This window comes from Tribolium madens, unplaced genomic scaffold (genome assembly GCF_015345945.1).
Source record: "Tribolium madens isolate multiple individuals breed KSU strain unplaced genomic scaffold, Tmad_KSU_1.1 Scaffold_97;HRSCAF=244;Tcas5.2_LG3a, whole genome shotgun sequence".
NCBI lineage: Eukaryota > Metazoa > Arthropoda > Insecta > Coleoptera > Tenebrionidae > Tribolium > Tribolium madens.
Genome location: NW_025401069.1, coordinates 1,307,434 through 1,327,394, shown reverse-complemented (window position 1 = coordinate 1,327,394; position 19,961 = coordinate 1,307,434). Strand labels below are relative to the sequence as shown.

Here is a 19,961-nt window from a genome sequence, read left to right as displayed (position 1 = left end):
CAATCAAATTTCTTGCTTGATAAAGTTTTTATTGCGAAATGAATAAATTTTGAGATATTTCGTGTTTTATTTATAGTTTTGTTTTCACAAAATATTTGATGTAATACAACCGAAATGAAGGTTACAGATTGCAGTATTTTTTTACATATTCGTGTACTATGCTTTATTCCTGCAAAAAAACCTGCTAGGTATTCCAAAACGTTTTTATTGAGAAATTAATAAAAGTTACGTTGTTTATATATTTCTTAATTTGACATAATTTAAATTGTATTAGTGTTAATTAAATTATTGCTAGTGCAATTGTGTTTACAATTTCAACCAAAAAAATTTACATCAGAAATTTGAAAATTAGACAATCTGAAATCATCATTCAGTGGTCTACCTCTTTGAATAAAAAATTATGAACCGGACAATTTGAAATAAGTTTATAAAAAACTTGTAGATGTTCAAAAAACTTAAAAGTTTGGAAAAGAATGCGAATTAATACAGAATACTTGAACACTACAAAATAAAATAATATAGGGTTGTAAGAATAACGAAAATTACATCAAATTGAAGTATGTTTTTTTTTTTAATTCTCCAAAGGGGGAAGCAAAAATTTTGTTCCAAATTCGATTCTAGTTAAAATAAATTAAGAGTAGGTAGTTTTTGTAAAACTGAAAATGTTATATCTTTTATATGTGTAGTAAAAAATAAAATATTTGGCGATATTCCTAAATGGATCTTCATTATTTCTTCGAAGAATAAAATTACAACATCTCTGTTTTTATTTCATTTTATTACAACTGTAATTATAAATTACATAACAGCGATAAATAATTATACATACATTATGTAGTATGTGGATTATCGGGTGGCACAGCCGCAAACAATATCTGAATAAACCTTGTAAATTTTCCTAAAAAATCGCAAGAATAATAAATCAACAACACAAAAAACAACTTACTCATAAACAATTCTGGTGTCCTTTTCTTGTAAACAAACCAATAATAAACCAAAACGCCCAACAAAATAAACGCTAGAGCAAACAAATATTTGGGAGTTGGATCTGTTACTATCGGTGTGACACTCAAATAAATTGCTATTAACAAAACAAAAATACAAATCCAAGTCGGTACCTTGAAAACAATTAAATCATTAAACTGAAACATCAAAAATTATTCAACACACTTTGTACGGCCTGTGAGCATCCCTCATGGTCCTCCTCAAGACCAACAACGACACAAAAGCCAAACCGTAGAATATCCAAATGAGAAAACTGACAAATTCGATCAGTTCAACAATATCACCAGCTACTATAAAAAGTAACGATAAAATTCCCTGAGAAACAACAGCAAATGACGGGGTTAGACGTTCATAATGAACGAACGAAAGACTTTTTATCATTAAACCATCCTGGCCTGCGGCGTAACAAACCCTGAAAAATCAAGTTATTTGACATTTTTGGGATCATTTTTGGTACCTAGTGACTCCGAATTGTATACTTAGGGCACACCCAAACGTCGCCAAAGCCACCCCCAGAGGTATCAAAAAGGCCATCGGCCCTAAAACTCTCTCGCCGAATGTTACAGCAACAGCAGGCGAGTTTATCATCTCAGGAATTGATAAAGCTGTCATGTATGCCATGTTCATGAAGACATACAAACCAGTGACAATAGGAACGCTTATCATTATACTTCTTGGAATGTTTCTGAAATTATTTTTGGGTTAATTTTACACATTAGAAATACAGAGTGTCCCAGCGAGATAGTAAATCCATTATTGACCTTTAATTGTTAAAATTGATAAATACTAAACCAGTGCATCGCCTGAAATTATTTTTAACCCACAAATAAGTACACTACGAACTTATATTTTTTTAAATGAAATGGTAGCTTTTTGTTGGTGTTTTTAAGGTAGACTTTTATTGGTCGATTTTGTTTAGTTTTTGAAATAAGTTATTTTTTTGACAAAAATATACTCTTTTGAAAAATTTAGTACACAAAAACTAAAAATCAGTATTTGTTTACAACTGCAAAGAAAGTACAAACTTTAAGATTACAATATTTTTTTAGTGTGTTGCGTTAAAACATGAAAAAGTTTGTTAAAAATTAAATAACTTCTTAAAAAGTTTATGAAACATCCTGTTTTTGTTTCTGCATCTATTTGTTTCTGATTATTAAATTATCTTTCCAAAAACATTACTTTTAATTAATAGTGTTTTCCTCTTTTGTCAAATGTATTTCACTATTACTCAAAGTTCCCACAAACGTCTTTTGAAACCAGTTTTTATACTATTTTTTCTATTTTGTGCGTTTTATTTATGTACTTTTTTAACATAAAAGTCGATTTTTCAAAATTCAGAAACTTTTGCCCTCATAAGATGGTGGTTGATAATAAATGTCACAAAGTTTGAAAAATTCGATTTTCGAAGTGTCAAGCCCTGAATATTTTTCAAAATTTTGTTGCATTAACAATTAATACTGCAAATATTTCATGTACACCGCCTGAAATAACAGAAATCGCTCAAAACGCCGCTGAAAATCATCATTACCAATCTCTAGAAAGTAAATTGTACTAGTCTATTTCAGCATCCAAATCCGTGTTGAAATGGCTCATTAAAACATCGGTTTTAGTATCGGAATAAGCTTTCTTTCAGACGCAAAATAGAAACATATCTTTTAATTTATCAATTATAAACATTAAAAGTTTATTTTTTAGAAAGACAATTTAACAATCTATTATAGATGCAAAAATAAAAAACAGGGTGTTCTATTTAAAGTTTTTATATGATTTAACTTTTAACAAACCTACATTTTTTTAACTTTTCGACTGTAATACATTAAAAAATGTTATATAGTCTTAAAGTTCGTACTTTCCTCTTTAAACTGTTTTTTTCTTTCTAACTGTCTTAAGTTTTTGTGCAATAAATTTTTAAAAAAGAGTATGTTTTCGTCAAGGCAACCAACTTATTTCACAAACTAAACAAAATCGGCCATCAAAAGTTTAGCTTAAAAACATAGAAATTATAAGCTATACCTAAAAATGCCAAGAAACAGGGTGTTTCATTAAAAAAAAACACAAGTTTATATTGTGACACGCTGTATAGATGAAAATAATTTCACTAGATTTATCGACTGCCTATACTATAAATTTTCTAAAATTTGAATATCTAAAGGTATTAACCGTTTTTTTTTTATAAACAATTGTCAATGTCAAAATCGGGTATAAAAGTAGTTCATATCGCTTTAAAAGGGAAAATTGAGAAATTAGATCTACATTGCGTACTCGGATTTGGGATGAGCAATACACCTAGTTCATCAATTTCTTCAATTAAAGCCAGACAACGAAAATTCTTTCTAATTTTGACACTGACAATTATTATTTATTAAATGGAACAGACTATAAATAATGTACTTTAACAACTCGCTAGGACACCCTGTATAAAATTTACTCACACTTCTGGTCGTTTTATCTCTTCAGTGATAACAGTGACGGCAGACCTGTAAAAAAATAATGAGAATGTGCTATTTCCAAGCACTGGTTTAATACAATTTCTTATTACCATCCATCATAAGCCCAAAGTCCGCTATAAAACGCCAAAGCAATGCTTTTTGGTGTGTATTTCGTACCCTGGAAACCCCTATTTAGATTGTCAGTGTTGCCTTTGATTATTTCATAAATCCCCCCAAAAATTACGATCAAACATGCGAAAACCTTAAATCCGCCGAAAATGTTCTGGACTTTGACGTAAAGTTTCACGCTTGAAACATTGATGTATGTTATAATACCTTAAGGAAAAGAAAATTGATTTAGGGTGATGAGTAAAAAAGTTTTTTCTTACCTAAGGCAAGTAAGGCCACAGTTTTGACCGCCTTTTTCACCTCTTCCGACTCGGCCTGTATACACATCAGATCTAGCAACGGTTGGCACAAATATTCGGAAAATGTTAAGATAATAACCGCGACTTCTGCCGGTTTTATTATGACAATCATGATCCACGAGTAGATGAATGAGGGCAGATGGCCCCAGAATTTGTGTAAGGGGCCGAAAGCGTCCATGTAGTATGCATATTCGGCCCCCGAACGGGGAATAACAGTGCCTAATTCAGCAAACGCCAGAGCTCCTGAAATTTGTTTGTGAAAATATTTATTTATTTTTGAAAAATCACAGGGCGACAAAAAAAGTCATGTCGTGACAACTTGACGAATTATATATCATTTTGTTCGTCTCAGTGAGACAAATCAAATAACTAAATAATTTTTTACTAATTTAAATGAATTTAAAATACTTTAACTTTAAAAAATCATTACTTAATAACTATTAGGCCGATTTCCTTCAAATAAAGACCATTCTAAAGGGACGGCTTTGCACTTTAGGATGCTATGATAAATTTGAAGTAATCTAAGAAAAACCCTAGGAGTAAATTTTTTTTCATCATTACCATCGTGTAGAGCATCTCTTTATTAGTTGTAATCCAAATTTTTAAAAGAATATACCGACTAGTTTTCAAGATATGATTTTTTGAAGTTAAGGTTTGCTAATCAAACATTGCGCCAAATAGGAGAAATGCATGTTAATCTTACTTAAAACTGCATTTTTATAAAAGTATTTGTTTTAAGACTCTTCTTTTGCTTAAAGATGGTCAATTGCACCTTCTTTGTTCTAATTAGAATAAACAAAAACTGTTTCTTTACTTAAAACAAATAAAGAGTACCTGCGTACTAATTAAAGCAAATAAAGAGTTTTTTGTTGTAAAAATGACCACTGATCATTGAGCAAAGAGGATCTAGAAGTTTAAGGCACGAGTCTTAAATATAAGGGCAAATCTTTTTCAAATCAAATCACTTTCCATTCAGATTTTGACTTGTTCACTTTGTTCTATCTTTCTGAACTTTTTTTGAAAATGTTCTAAGCAAATGCTTTCTCATCACTTTCGAGTGATGTTAAATGCAAAAAGTCACCTGATTTATTTTGTTGGTACATTCTACGATTAGCTTCAGTTATTTTGTAGGTAGTAGTTGTTGTGATAACAGTTGCACACGAAGCAACTGATTTATTGCATTCAACATTTTGCATGAGAACATTTTCAAAAAAAACTCAGAAAGCTAGAAGAAATTGAACAATTTAGAATTTGAATGGAAAGTGATTTAATTTGAAAAAGATTTGCTCTTATATTTTAAGCTACTGTTTTAAACTTCTAGATCCTTTTCGCTCAATGATCAGTGATCATTTTTAGAACAAAAAAACTCTTTATTTGCTTTAATTAGTACGCAGGTACTGTTTGTTTATTTTAAGTAAAGAAACAGTTTTTGTTTATTCTAATTAGAACAAAGAAGATGCAATTGACCATTTTTAAGCAAAAGAAGAGTCTTAAAACAAATACTTTTATAAAAATGCAATTTTAAGTAAGATTAACATGCATTTTTCCTATATGGAACAATACCTGAACAGCAAACCTTAACTTCAAAAAATCATAGGATCTTAAAAACTACTCGGTATTTTATTTTAAAAATGTGGATTCTTACTAATAAAAAGATGCTCTACACGATGGTGATGAAAAAAAATTACTCGTAGGGTTTTTCTTAGATTATTTCGATTTACTTCGAACTTCTTCGAACATTGTTCGAGAAAGTTTGCCAATATTCAATTTCAAATTTCATATCATTCTAAAGGGCAAGTCCATCCCTTTAGAATGGTCTCTATTTAAAGGGAATCGGCCTAATAGTTATTGAGTAATGATTTTTTAAAGTTAAAGTATTTTAAATTCATTTAAATTAGAGAAAAATTATTTAGTTCAGAGTGTGTGGACTTGAATTTTTTTAGTGCATTTGATTTGTCTTACTGAGACGAACAAAATTAAAATAAAATAAAATTCGTCAAGTTATGACGGCATGACTTTTTTTTGTCGCCCTGTGTAATTGGGTACCTAGAAGCGAGATGATTCCACATAGTGTCCATACGATTAGACACATTCCTACTGAACCGGAATGTTCCAATGCAGATGCCGGAGAGACGAAGATTCCGGATCCTATCATCACGGCGAGGATGAGGTTTATGGCGGAAAAAAGGCCCAGTTCGCGTTTGAGTTGGACGCCTTGTTTGGCATCGCCATTGATGTTCGCTACAGTGCCTGAAAATAAAAAAATGGTGAGTTTTATTAACGTGAAGTGGTAACAGAAAGTAAAAATTATGAAAATTTTGCCTAAACTTATCAAGTTACTGATTTAATAGTCGTTTTTTTAAATAAAATTTTAATAGGTTAAACAACTAATCAAAAAATCAGTTAAAACACCGTTTTTCAATGATACTTTTGTCTGCAAAAGTACGACCTTTTTTTAACTTTAATTTTAATTTTTATTATTTCAATACACGACACTATTTTTCAACCCATAAATTTTGAATTCTTGAAGGACGACAAATAGCTTTTGGGAGCGGATACAAAAAAATTTGGTTTACTAAACACCATTTTTCCAATTTGTATTAAAATGAGTGTTTTTGGACTTAATATAATTTTATTAGTTATTTTAAGTGCACGTATGTTGTACATAAAATACAGTTTTTACAGAAGAAAAAAACAATGTGGTTACTATAGTGGAAGGGTAATTAAAATCTGAGCTCATTATTTTCAAGAAATATTTGCTCTGATTATATTAATCATATAGAAGTTTGAAAGTGTTTTTGGCAGCTCTAACAAAAAAATTGTTTTTAACAAGTTTCTAAAAAGTTTTTGCGATCTTATCTGCAACAATTTGTCCACAAAAACTGTATTTTAGGTACATGTAACAAAAATAACTATTTTGGACCTTTACTGCATAAATATTTTTCAGCTTGTGACGAAAAAATGTCTTATTCGTCTAGATATTTGAACAGAAAAATTGGACAATTGAATAAAATAGTATATTACGTTACCATAGGTAAAAGTGGTAGTTTATGTGTCGAAGCTGAAAGTTTATTTTAGCTGAGCCATATAAACTTAGTTTTACTCCGGATAACATACTACAGAGTGGTTATAAATGATTTTCATCAACCCAGCTTTGGAATTTTTTTGCATGTAACTTTATTAGTGCCGCTCTACTTTTTTGAAAGCTCTAGTTCTATCATTAGTGTCACTTATTAATTAATAATAAATCGTTGTTAATTAAACTTTTATTGTTTCAACTAATTTCCAATAATAATTGATAATAATGTATACTTTGGAAGAAAACAAGTTTATAATTGAAATCTATTTTGGAAGTGGAAGCTTAGTAAACGATTTTTTTATTTTTAATTAAAACAAGTAGGTACCCCTATTTCGTAAAGCGGCATTTTTTATTTTACATGGAAAATTCACAGCTGCCTAGATGAAAATCATTTATAACCACTTTGTATTTATTTATCTGCAAATGTAATACAAATTGAGAATAAAGAGCAACACTATAATTAGCAAGTAAATAAATAAATAATCAGGACACTTTGCAACTAACAACGGATGCTTGTAGACAAACATCACGCGTCAGTATCCGAATTTATGTTGAGATTTTCAAAAAATTAACAATTAAAATTTAAAAAAAAAAATTTAACTAGTGCAGTTATTAGTACAAAATTCCGAACGTTGATGATCTGTAATGGACTTCTCCAGAAATTGCTGAAGCAGCAAAAGAGACAACAACATTGGTAATTGTCATAGTAAAAGTAAAAACGCTTAAGTAGAAAAATAGAATTTTTATACCGTGGCTGAAACGTGAAACTTTTATTTGTGACATTTATTAGTCATAAAAGTGGTTAGTTTTGTTATGTTTGCGGATAAAACTTATTTATTTAAGAAACATAAATATTTAACATTTAGACTCCTTATTTATTCAACACATCACTTATACAAAGAGTTGCAAAAGTCGCGGAACATCTTGTGAAAATTATTATAATCCTTAAAGTGTAAGAAGATGAATGTTCCGCCCTTTTTGAATTGTTAGCAACTAGCAGACCATTTGTATCAGACTAAATTTACACTGAACAATTTTTTTCGTGATTTCATGTAACACATTCAGCTTATATGCTTCTGGTGCATATGTTTTGCATTTAGTTCTTTACGAAGTACGTACTTCGAATTGGGTTAAAAAACACCAAATTTAGATTTAAACTTTTATTTCAACATAACTGTGAAGTTAGGTTCATAAAGCTGTTCGGTAAATTTTGGGACACCTGTATAGTATAAAAATTAATTTTTAATTTACAAAAAAAAAGTTTTATTATAGTTTTTTCTGGTTTCAGTAACTATATTTTTAAGAGTTGTAGATATCTTTATTATTGTGCCGGTATAAAATAATACAAAACGTGATAAAAAATTAATTTCTCTAGCGAAGAGCTTATTACTTAATAAAATGTTACGTGAAAATTTCTCAAGGTTAATAAACTGTGATGTGCACTGTCACATGTATAGTATCTGTTACATTTTGCCTCTAAACAATTTGTAAATAAGCAATAATCAGTAATTACCAACCAAGGTATAATTAAACACGATCATGGGCATAAATGATTACAGTGTAAATGACAAGTAAATGCTGTTTATTTTTAATCAATAACAATTTTAGGATCCTTAATTTGTTTGGCAGCCTAATATTCCAATTTTTGTCGTTTCTAATAAGTGCTATGTACAAAATTTTGAGTGCAATACGTACAAAAGCCAATTCTCACCATAAAATTTATAGAATTTTTGTTTTAGAGGCTGCATTTTTAAGAAAAAAAGATTCTGACTATGTTAAGAATAAAAATTACTCTCAGGTGTAAATTATGACATAACCATGGATGCCCTATTTTCCTGGAGTGTTACACCCACGTTTCCACGACAACCTGACGCATGCGGAAAATGGTGAAAAGTCAATTTTCACACTCTTTATGCAAAGAGAGAGAGAGTATTCCAAATCTGGAGAATTCTATTTATAAAGAAAAATGAGCAAGACCTACTCCAAATTCTTATGGCTATGTGACAATAGATTTTCATAAAATTCCAATCAGGACATTAAATTGGGACTAGGTTTAATTATTATTATTATAAAATCAATAGAAAACTTGATGACAGTTTATAGTCGTTTTATTTGTTCTAGTTTTATTTTATTGTAATAAATTAAAAAAAAAAAAGTTAAAGTTTTTACAGATTTTTTCATTTACTCCAATTTACTACAATCCATCACTTATTGTCACAAAAGTAAGGTTTCGTTGCTTTCCATTACACAATTAGTTTAGATAAATCTTATGTATTACAAATATCAATTTATCAATCACCTGAATGTCAAAAACACTTATCAAAGGACATAAAATAAAAAACTAAATTTTTCATAAAATAACTAACGAAAATTCACTTACCGGTCATATTTAATTTTTATTAAATTCCCCTTAAAAAACGAAAAATTGAAATCACTGCATAATTGTTTAATCCTGAAGAAGTAACTTATGTGCATTCACCAGATTCGAATAAACTGTTCTGAGCACTGACAACCGTTCATTCACATTAATTTTAAATTATAGATATCGGAATCGTATCACTAATCTCTTGTTTAATTTGAAGAGGATAAGAGATAGCAACAATTTAAAGTTGAGCGCGGCACTTCAACGTCTGAACAAATATTCGTTGAAGAAAATTAGTTGCACATTGCGTGAAAATAATGACCAATAGAAATACATACATGCATACGCGCAACTCTGTACCAAAATACGCCAAAAAAATCTTGCATTTGCGATTGTAATAAAAGCAATAATGATAATAATGTTGTCTGTTTAATATCTTGCAATATCGAAATTCAAACAATATGGTGATTTGTGTGGTAAACAAATATTGATGACCCTTAAACCATTCGATGTTGAGCAATAAAGTCGAAATTTTCCCAAAATGTTGTGTGTGTGTGGCGATTGTGAAGGGTAATTGTCGTAATTATTGTATAAAGAGAGTCGTAATTTGTAGCTTCCTTTTGCACTGACTTGCACTCTAATATCCAACTAATAAATTAAGTAATTACTGTGATTAAGGTCAAGTGTTATGTGAGTTGAATTGTAATATCGATTTTTTCGCAAACCGTGATAAACAAATCATTCATCGGCAACAATAAGTCGATCTAATAAACAACTTATCTGTAATTAAGACTCTTAAATTTGTGTAAAAATTTATCCAAGTTGAAGTTTTATCGTTGGAAATACAGGGTGCGCCAGAACTCGCGCCCCAGAGAGAAATTTCAAGTAAGATAGGATACCAGGAACCTGGAAAAAATGTTTAAAAAATCGTATCTGTCAAAAAAAATTGACATTTATTTTTTACATTTGACATTTTTCTATGTCTATTTAATGATACTGATGATCTTGTATATGTTTTTTTTACAATTATTTAGTAAAGGTACAAAAATTTTGCCAATAGAAGCCACAAATAACATTGAACAGAGTTACAATTTAGAATACAGCTTCCTTGTTTTCTATTCTAATAACATATAGCAAAAAAACTTGAAAAATTATTTTTCCAACAGAAATAAATAGTCAAATTTTTATAGATAATTTTTTTTTACATTTTTTCCATGTTCCTGGTATCTTACCTGGCAATATTCTCTAGGGCGCGAGTTCTGGCGCACGCTGTATAGATTACTCGGCCAAATGTTCGCTTGAAATTATTTGATTTTGATAAATAGTCACGTTTTAATTGTATTTTACGCTACACTAATTATTTTTTTCGTAAAGTGGTTAGTTTACGAAAAAACGCTTGGTTCCATACTTTTTATTCACCCGGTATAAGTATAGTATATATAAAATGTTACTTCTGGACCAGGCTGCACATGCAAACATCATTGAAAAACGACCAAAAAATATGAAGCGGACAAAGAAATCAAAGCTTTTTCTCCACAGAACCACGGCTATTATTCTCGTCAAGATGATAAAACCGAAAATCAGGAATGTTGTCAAACTCTAGTTTGATCCTTTATCTCAAAGATGATTTTGAGTTTTTCCGAAAACAGCCTTGAATCGCCAAAGATACGTGATCACGCCCTTCTTAACCCTTTCTTTCCTGCTGATTTTAGTTACAGTGACTATATTAATAGTCACTCTAATTTCAGTCGTAGTCAGGTTCCGACGTAGCAAAACTTTATAGGAGAAACTCAGCTACCAATAGATGGTACTAAACCATCAATGTTTTCCCTACAGTGACTGTATCAGACTAATACAGGGTGATTCATGAGGAATAATGAGCCTGACCAAATTTTCGATGCAACCAACATTACAGTTGTCGCAAAATAACTTGGGAAGAGTAATGGTGGTTGCATCGAGAATATGGTCAGGCTTATTATTCCTCGTGAATCACCTTGTATAGTCACTGTAGTTTTCCTCATTTGAATAGTTTCCAGTTAATGTGCCAGATGTCTCCTTTACTAATTTTGGCGCGTAGCTTAGACGTATTTGTGGCATTTTGACGGAATTTTGCGACAACTTAAAAGTTTTATTTAATGCCACCTAACGTTTTTTAAAAGTAATTGTTTATTTAAAATCATAATGCTAAAAGTTGAAATCTCTATTTGAGAAAGTAATACATTGAAATAAACCCTCTCACATAGTTTTTGCAATGAGGTATGGAGCAAAAACGCTTGCATTTACTCATATTTACATTGACTTGTCAAATTAATAAAAATGGAAAACTGATATTGTCAAAATATGTTTTCTCCATTTGGATAGTTTCAAGCCTGACACCAGAGGTCAGCTACTTTGCTGATTTTCTAAGGTCACTCATCCAGTTAACTTTGCTTTCATAGGTAAGGATATGAGTTCCTTAAATGACAAGGAAAACGTCAAATGAAACTCATTTTTTCCAGTGGCGTAAATTACACCAATGTTTAATAGGGGTCACAACACTCGTTTTTAAAATTTGCATTAGCATAGTCAATTTAATAAGATAAAATATCAAACAGACAAGTTCAAATTTCATTTTATATTAAACAGAAACAAAGTTTAACGAATATTTTGAACTGCCCGTCTCATTCCAACACTGCGACTACCATATCGACTGTTTTGAGGTGTTGCGGTTAACCTGTTCCATTCCCTGGTCAGGAAATGAGTTGGCTTTATAATATATAGTGACCACTTTCATTGCGATATCCAGGAATACGGCAAAGTTCATTTTATATTTAGACTAGCTTGTATACCCATGACTTCGTCCACGCAGATTTTAGATATAAACTTTTGTTGTTTTTCAAAGAAGAAATGTGAAGTTAGTCTGTTTATTTTTTTTTTCTAGATTCATTAACTCAAAACAACGCAGAAGCAGAAAGCCAATTCTTAAGAAAATGACACCTCGTTGAATTTTCAAAAAGTGTCTTCTTAGTGCACTTCTACACCCTCAAAAATAAAAATTCTAAATTTCATATAAGTATATGTTTTCGTTTACATGTCTACACCTTATTGCATTCCGTTATAGGTTGGTCTTTGAGAAGTGCCTTATTAGTGCACTTCTTCACTCTCCATCTATTTTTCAAATTTCATGTTTTTATCTTCGTTTAAACGTGTACATCCTATTTCACCTCCTTAGAAACTGATTTTTAAAAATCTCGTCTTAGTGCTCCTTTACAACCGCTAAAGAACATATCCTTAAATTTTTTGTTTCTATCTTCGTTTAAATATTTACACCCCATTTCACCCCTGTAGAGATTGATTTTCAAAAAATCCTTTCTTACCGGACCTGTACATCCTGTAAAGAACGTATCTGCCAAATTTCATGTTTTCATTTTTGTTTAAACGTATACACCCCGTTTCACCTCCTTTTCTAAGGGAGTAAATAAGTTTTAACTTATTTTTTTTGAAAAATCTCGTCTTGGTGCACCTTTACAAACGCTAAGTAACATATCTTCCAATTTTTTTGTTTCTATCTTTATTTAAAAGTTTACACCCCATTTCACCCCCTTAGAGATTGATTTTTTTAAATCCTTTCTTAGCGGACCTCTAATCAAAAAGAAACATATCTGCCAAATTTTATGTTTCTAGCTTCAGTGGTTTAGGCTGTGCGTTGTCTGTCAGTCAGTCACGGAACTCTTTTATATACAGGGTGCGCCAGAGCTCGCGCCCCAGATTTTTTTTTAAGTAAGGTAAGATACCAGGAACATGAAAAAAATGTTTAAAAAATTCTATCTGTCGAAAGGAACAAAAATTTTGACAATAAAAGCCACAAATAACATTGAATAGAGTTACAATTTAGGATACAGCTTCCTTGTTTCCTCTTTTAATAGTCTATAGCAAAAAAACTTGAAAAATTATTTTTGCAACAGAAATAAATAGAGTCAAAGTGTAAACCCTGATAATTTCGAAATTTTTATAGATAAATTTTTTTTTACATTTTTTCCATGTTCCTGGTATCTTACCTTATATGGCATTTTCCTCTGGGACGCAAGTTCTGGCGCACCTGTATAAATATACTCATGAACGAGTGTAAAATTAACTTTAATTTCGTTTCTTCTTTTAAAATGCAAGTCTCAAATTCTCCAAAATATTCTTCTGCCTCGTTTAAAATATCGAAAATTCGGATTGACGCAAATGTAATTTTCCTTGAAAACGCTTTCAATTTTGTTAATTTAATTAAGCCAGAAATTTGAGGATCATGTTAATGCATGTAGTAATGTATGTAGTAGTATGCACGTAGTAATTTGTTTTCTTTTATTTCTTTCACCTTAAAATTTAAAACAACGGTTTTTTGAAACAATTAGGTGCCTAGTTCACTATTCATAATAATTATGGTTTACAAGTTTCATATACCTTCTGGTATATCATTTTTCTGATCTGTCAACGCGTATTTCCTTACCTATGAAAGCAAAGTTAACTGGATGAGTGACTTTATGATTTTCTCCTATACATACAGGGTGATTCTTAAATAGACCGACAAAATTTTATCCTTGGTAGTATCAAATGAGAACATGCTGGAAAAAATATTTAAAAAATTCTTTGTTTAAACGTTCTTCAAATAAAATTTATTTTCGAAGTAAAGCGAACGTCACTGATGTGTTAGCACAGGTAGTGGTAACCATGGTATTAACGTACTTGATTATTGCAACAATTCATAAACGCCGTAAGTGGCACGGATCAAGGGGGTTTTGCCCCTAAAAGGTATAAACATAAAAAGGGTAAAGTTTGTCTCCATTTATCCTTAGGAAGATGTAATAAAATTTTGTCGGTCTATTTAAGAATCACCCTGTATAAGTGGGTTATAGAATTTTTATTGTGTAGTAATTTCTTCAGGATGTGAAAAAGGGAACTTGTTTATGTACTTATGTACACCCTTGTCAAAAAAGTAAAACCGCTAATGTGATGGGATTTAAAACGAAGAGAAAAATTAAGTCCAAAATCAAGAGAAAAATGAACTTTTCTTTCCACTGAATCAGTCAGAATAATGAAGTTTTAATTATACCTAGATTTACCCGTTTCACCTGAAGCAAAAAATATTTTTCCTTTGCAGTTTTGGCGTAAAATCAAAGTTAAAAAAAAAACTTGTAAACTCAGTCCGCAGTCCGAAGTTGTAGCCTGAAAATCCTTGTTGTTAAACCAGTGTGTTCCCACAAAATAATGCAATACTCTATGTTACGTTCGCCAGATAAGACACCATCTAGACTCACTTTTTGAACGCTATCTTTCAAGTACAAATCAATTAATTTAACACTATCAAAGTCCATATTGTAGTACGAGTAGACTATTTTTTTAAGTAATACAGGGTGTTTCATATAATTTTACGAGGCCTGCGCCTGTAAAATGCAATCAATAATACATATTCCGATACGAACTCGATTACAAAATTTGAAAAATTAGATAATCTTTTCTAGTTTGTTCACCCTTTAAAAAATTACAACATTTTAGTTAGTTAGTGATTAAGATAGATAAACTAGAATCATGTTCATGCCGTCTCTTGATAGAACAATAGATAATTGTTTCTGAAAAACTGCAGTTTATGACTATTAATGAAACAGTGATTAGTTTGACAACTACTGTCATGAGTTTACAAAAATTGAATAATTAAATGTGTATTTTTTGTATCTAGTGTTTTGTGAATTTTGTATATTTGGGTGCGTACATTAGGCGCAAGCCTCGTAAAGTTGTGTGAAACACCCTGTATATCATGCGAAACTGTGTCAAATGCCTTACTAAGATCTAGAAACAAGGCTCCATATATTTTTTTCTTTAAAGTTTTTAAGTATGTCGTCAACAAAAGCTAGAACTGCATGAGATGTGGATAATTGTTTTCTAAATCCAAACTAACTATTAGACAATATGTTATTTTCATTTATGAACTTCAAGGTTTGGGACATTAATAACTTTTCAAAAAGTTTAAAAATGAGAAGTAAGATATTGGTCGATAATTCTTTTGGTCGTTGGGATCAGTTCTTATATACTGGTATAACTTTTGAATCTGGAAAAATATTTTCAGTTATGCAAAAATCAATTAACTTAGTTTATAGGTGTTATTATTATATTTTTAATAGACTTTATAATTTCGGTATTTAATCCATATACAGTGCCGTCCAAAAGTAAAGAAACAATTGAATTTTTTATTTATTTTCCATATAAATATGAGAACGAAAACGATTTATGTGCACTAGACTTACTTCTACTTAAGATAATTTTTTATAAGCTTTTTAGTCAAGTTGGATAAGGTTTTTAAATACAGTGAACTTTTTACTATTTTGCTAAGGACAAAAGTAAAGAAACATTTTCAGTTTACCTATTGCAAAGTTAATTACAACGTCAGTGCAAAACAGTTCCTACAAAAATTGTTCTTTAAAGAGTTGTAATTATGCCTAAAGGTAAACAACTGTCTCAAGACTTGAGAAAACTAATTATACAGGGTGATTCTTAAATAGACCGACAAAATTTTATCCTTGGTAGTATCAAATGAGAACATGCTGGAAAAAATATTGAAAAAATTCTTAGTTTAACCGTTCTCCAAATAAAATTTATTAAAGTTATTTTCGAGGTAAAGCGTACGCCACTGAAGTGTTCGTAATTAAATAGTATTAGCACAGGTAGTGGAAACCATAGTATTAATTTGATGAAAATATACTTGATTATTGCAACAATTTATAAACACCGTTAATGGCACGGATCAAGGGGGTTCTGCCCCTAAAAAATATGAACGTAAAAAGGGCACAGATTATTTCCATTTATCCTTGGAAAGCTGTGATAAAATTCTGTCGGTCTATTTAAGAATCAGCCTGTAGACAAATTTGAGGCGGGTGAGAAACAAATTGAACTTAAATCGCTGTGTTGTATCGAAAACAATTACCTTATTTAAAAAAAGAAAAACTTTAGTAAGTGGTCCAAAAAGTGGAAGACCGCGTAAAACGGATAACGTGACTGATAAAAAAATTAAAAGACTTTCTCAAAATAATCCATTTTTATCTGCTGTAAAAATAAGACAACAAATTCCAAATGTGGGTATATCAGTGAGGTCCATTCGACGAAGCCTGAATGAATTTGGACTCTATGGGCAAAAACCAGCAAAACCGTTTATTTCTGCCAAAAATACACAGCGCAGATTGAAATTTGCTAGAGAGCATTTAAATTGGTCACCTACTCAATGGAAAAATGTGTTATTTTCCGGTGAATCAAAGTTTAATCTGCATAGCTCAGACGGAATTCAGTGGGTAAGACGACCAAAACAGAACAGATTTAATTCTAAATACACAAAAGGGACTTTGAATCATGGTGGTGGCAACCCTATGTTTTGGGGTTGTTTTTCCGGTCACGGAGAAGGACCACTCTACGTTATTGATGGAATAATGGATAGATTTCTTTATCTTCGTATTTTAAGAGAAGAAATGCTTCCTTTTGCTGAAGATAATATGTCGCTGAGATGGACTTTTCAACACGATAATGACCCCAAACATACAGCCAAAGTTGTAAAAGATTGGATTTTAAAGGAACAAATACCTGTAATGCAATGGCCTGCTCAGATCTCAATCATATTGAGAATCTTTGGGACCATATTGATCGTCAATTAAGAGAAGAAAACAGTCGAGGTTTCAATTCAAAACAAGAATTAATCTAAACCGTAAAAATAACGTGGAAAAACGTAAGCTTAGAATATATTAATAAATTAAATCGATTCCATGCAGAAAAGATGCACTGAGGTAATTAAACATAAAGGATTTGCAACCCATTATGAAACTGTAACATTTATATGTAATTATATCTATTGAACTCAAACTGCAAGGTTTAATTATTGTAATTATTAGAACTAAATTATTATTTTGTTTCATCACATTTTTTCTTGTGATTTGTCATAAGTTCTTGTAACTCTTGACCTTGTTCTGCTGTTGAAGTTTCAGATAGAAATCGATGAATAACAGGACTGAATAACATTTTGTCAACTGGTAAATTATTCCTCTTGGTGAAGTGACTTATAATTAGACCAATAATTATCATTACAATTGCTCCAAATAAACACTGGTAGTGATGTGAAAGACGAAATATAAAAAATGGTTTGCTCCTAAAAAATAAAAAAAGAATCAATTTTCATCATTCATCATTAATTTATACCCTGTTGTTAAGTCATGTGAAGTATGATTAAGGCTGATTAGAGAAGAATTTCTCCAAATAGTTTGATTATCACAGCCATCGATTAACAAAGGTTTATGAATTGTAACAATTGCCTTATTAAATAAATATATTTTTGAAATAATTATTATCATTGCTTGGATAATACCGGACAAAATAGCTCCACCAAAAGCTCCCTAAAATTATCATTATAATTGCAAAAAAAACTCATATTAATTTTACCTTGGCATTCATTTTTGGAATTAGAAATCCCGATGCAAATAAGCCAAGCACCGGTCCATCTACAACTGCTGTCACACTCATGACTAAAGGAAAAATATCACCTAAGAGCTCTATAATGAAGGCAATCGAAAGAAGTACAATACCACCAATAACCACAATGAATCGTAAAATATACCCAGCCGTTTTTTCAGAAATTTCACTTTTTATAAATTTTGTAACAAAATCTTTATAAATGACGCCGGAAATTGAGTTTAAACTTGACGAAATTGTGCTAGAATTATTAAAATTTATTTTGTTCTTCCTTAAAATAAAAGAACATACCTCAGTGAAGCACATAATAAACCAGTTAGAGTTAAACTGACAACTCCGGGCAAATTTCCAGCAATTTCCATAATGTAGTAAGGTACTAGCTGTTCGTGTTTTTGGATTTTTCCATTTAGTAAAGGATCACAGTTTGCATATTGAGAATAAATTAAAAATCCCAATAAGACACAAATTACTGTGATTGAATCCATCACAACGACAAAAATTTTCACTGCACTAATATCAAAATTTAATTCAGATTTCTTTATTGAAAATGTTTACTCACTTATTGCAATCTTTTAGTGTAGGCAGTGTTAAATATTTTTGGACACCAGTTTGTGTAAGACTGACGTAATAGGTCCAATGAATTGTAAATCCAATAATAAATGTCCAAAATGTATCCCTTTTTGTAGGATCCAAGCTGAAACTTTTTCTTTTCATTAGAGGTAGATGTACTTAGGAAATGTTTTACTCAAAAATATCAAGTCTTCCACCGACAAGTATTGTGTTCCAAACATTTTCTGAAGCAGCGAAACCAAAAATAAGGACGGCTATAAGCGATAAAAAAATTATCCCTATTTGAAAAAAGTCAGTCCATATCACTGTTTTTAAACCTCCAACTGCCGTGTAAAATGTACAAATAGCACTGATAACAATTATAATCAAGTGGACGTGAAAGCCGGTAACTAAAATATTAAATTAAAATTTTGTCGACATTATACAGAGTTTTCCATAGAAGCGGTCTCACTAACAGTTTTTGGTATTTAAATACTTACTGTTACGTAATTGAAAACATAAATAGTACATTACAAACGAGGTGGTAAATATGGCATTACCCGGAATGCTTATGTATACGATCGAGAGGCGAAACCTCGAGATTGGATAAAGCACAAGGGGTAATGCCATTACCACCGAGGTTTGCATGCTATTTTATTCACAATCACATCATTTTTAGTCAAAAATTTGAATAAAATAAAATTCTAACAAAGTTAAGGTCCAAACGCGGTAGGCCATCTAAATTGCGTTTGATTTTTGACATTTCAGAAATGTCAAAGAAAATATTGAAATAATGTGTGAATCTGATATTAAAATTGTTTAAATCGAATAGTGCGCTCCCCCAGAAGTAAGAAAACTGCTACAGAAACAATTAAATGCTAATTTAGCAAAATATTTTGCGTAACTCGACAATATGAAACAAAATATTCCCGATATTTTTGTAACTTTATCCTGCATATTACCGCCCAAGAGAAGTAATATTATTACTTCTCATGAGATATAATGACGCGTTTCACAACCTTTAAAAGGTTAGGAATCGGCATATTACTTTGGTGATTGTGAATAAAAGTAAAGAAAAAAATTAAGGTTATAACCGAAAAACGTATTCAGAAGGTATGTAAAGTCCCAAAAGAACTTAACAAATTAAATAAACATTATCCTTTGCAATTCAAATATTGTTAATGCAAGAAATTGCTAAATACTTTAAAACCTATAGGTGAGACCGTTTACCTGAAACACCCTGTAAATGCATTAGTCATTTTTTTACCAATTGAAAGGGCCAAAGCCGGAGAGTAAAGGCTAATGGAAAGTTTCATTACTTCCGAAATTACAAAAAATAGTGAAGCTAATAATCGGGTTCTTCTATCAAATCTCTTTTCTAAGTATTTATAAACGCATGTAATTTGCAGGTTGAAAAATACTGGTAGAAAAATGTAGACAGTTATAAAACCCAATAAAACCATAGAAATATTAGCATACAAATAAAACGCTCCAAATTTGTAAATTTCGGCAGGTACAGCCAAGAGTGTTACGGCTGAAAAGTGACTAAAATTAAAATGCAGGTTTTTTTTGAAATCAGAAAGTTTTAAAATTTACCTCACGGCAAGAGAAATTCCTATTGGAAAAACGTTCATTTTTTT

General features: G+C 30.7%; 1 protein-coding gene across 4 annotated transcripts; it reads right to left on the bottom strand.

The window, feature by feature from the left end:
* Positions 1-759: 759 nt before the first annotated feature.
* On the bottom strand, positions 760-19,051 carry LOC123015014 (b(0,+)-type amino acid transporter 1-like). Of its 4 annotated transcripts, XM_044414423.1 has the most exons (13): positions 18,332-19,051; positions 18,064-18,282; positions 17,743-18,013; positions 17,503-17,696; positions 17,268-17,452; positions 5,909-6,112; positions 3,824-4,105; positions 3,545-3,770; positions 3,438-3,482; positions 1,463-1,690; positions 1,171-1,417; positions 947-1,118; positions 760-898 (listed from the first exon to the last, which is right to left on the bottom strand). In XM_044414423.1, exons 1-13 carry the CDS (start codon positions 18,484-18,486, stop codon positions 831-833), a joined length of 2,496 nt encoding a protein of 831 aa, XP_044270358.1. In that variant the 5' UTR covers positions 18,487-19,051; the 3' UTR covers positions 760-830. The 4 variants fall into 4 exon arrangements, 3 of the variants coding, with proteins under 3 accessions (XP_044270358.1, XP_044270360.1, XP_044270361.1); XM_044414425.1 differs by lacking the exons at positions 18,064-18,282; positions 18,332-19,051 and having other exon boundaries at positions 17,503-17,615; positions 17,669-17,696; positions 17,743-17,877; XR_006413358.1 differs by lacking the exons at positions 760-898; positions 947-1,118; positions 1,171-1,417 and having other exon boundaries at positions 1,593-1,690; positions 3,532-3,770.
* Between the last annotated feature and the right edge of the window lie 910 nt (positions 19,052-19,961).

Excerpts from the sequence above, each read along its gene's own strand:
- LOC123015014 (XM_044414423.1), bottom strand. The coding sequence starts at position 18,486 with ATGAAAAGAAAAAGTTTCAGCTTGGATCCTACAAAAAGGGATACATTT. Across the intron at positions 1,691-3,437 it reads GAGATAAAACGACCAGAAGT|AAACATTCCAAGAAGTATAA; the intron begins GTGAGTAAATTT and ends AAATAATTTCAG. Across the intron at positions 1,119-1,170 it reads ATGCTCACAGGCCGTACAAA|GTACCGACTTGGATTTGTAT; the intron begins GTGTGTTGAATA and ends ATTGTTTTCAAG.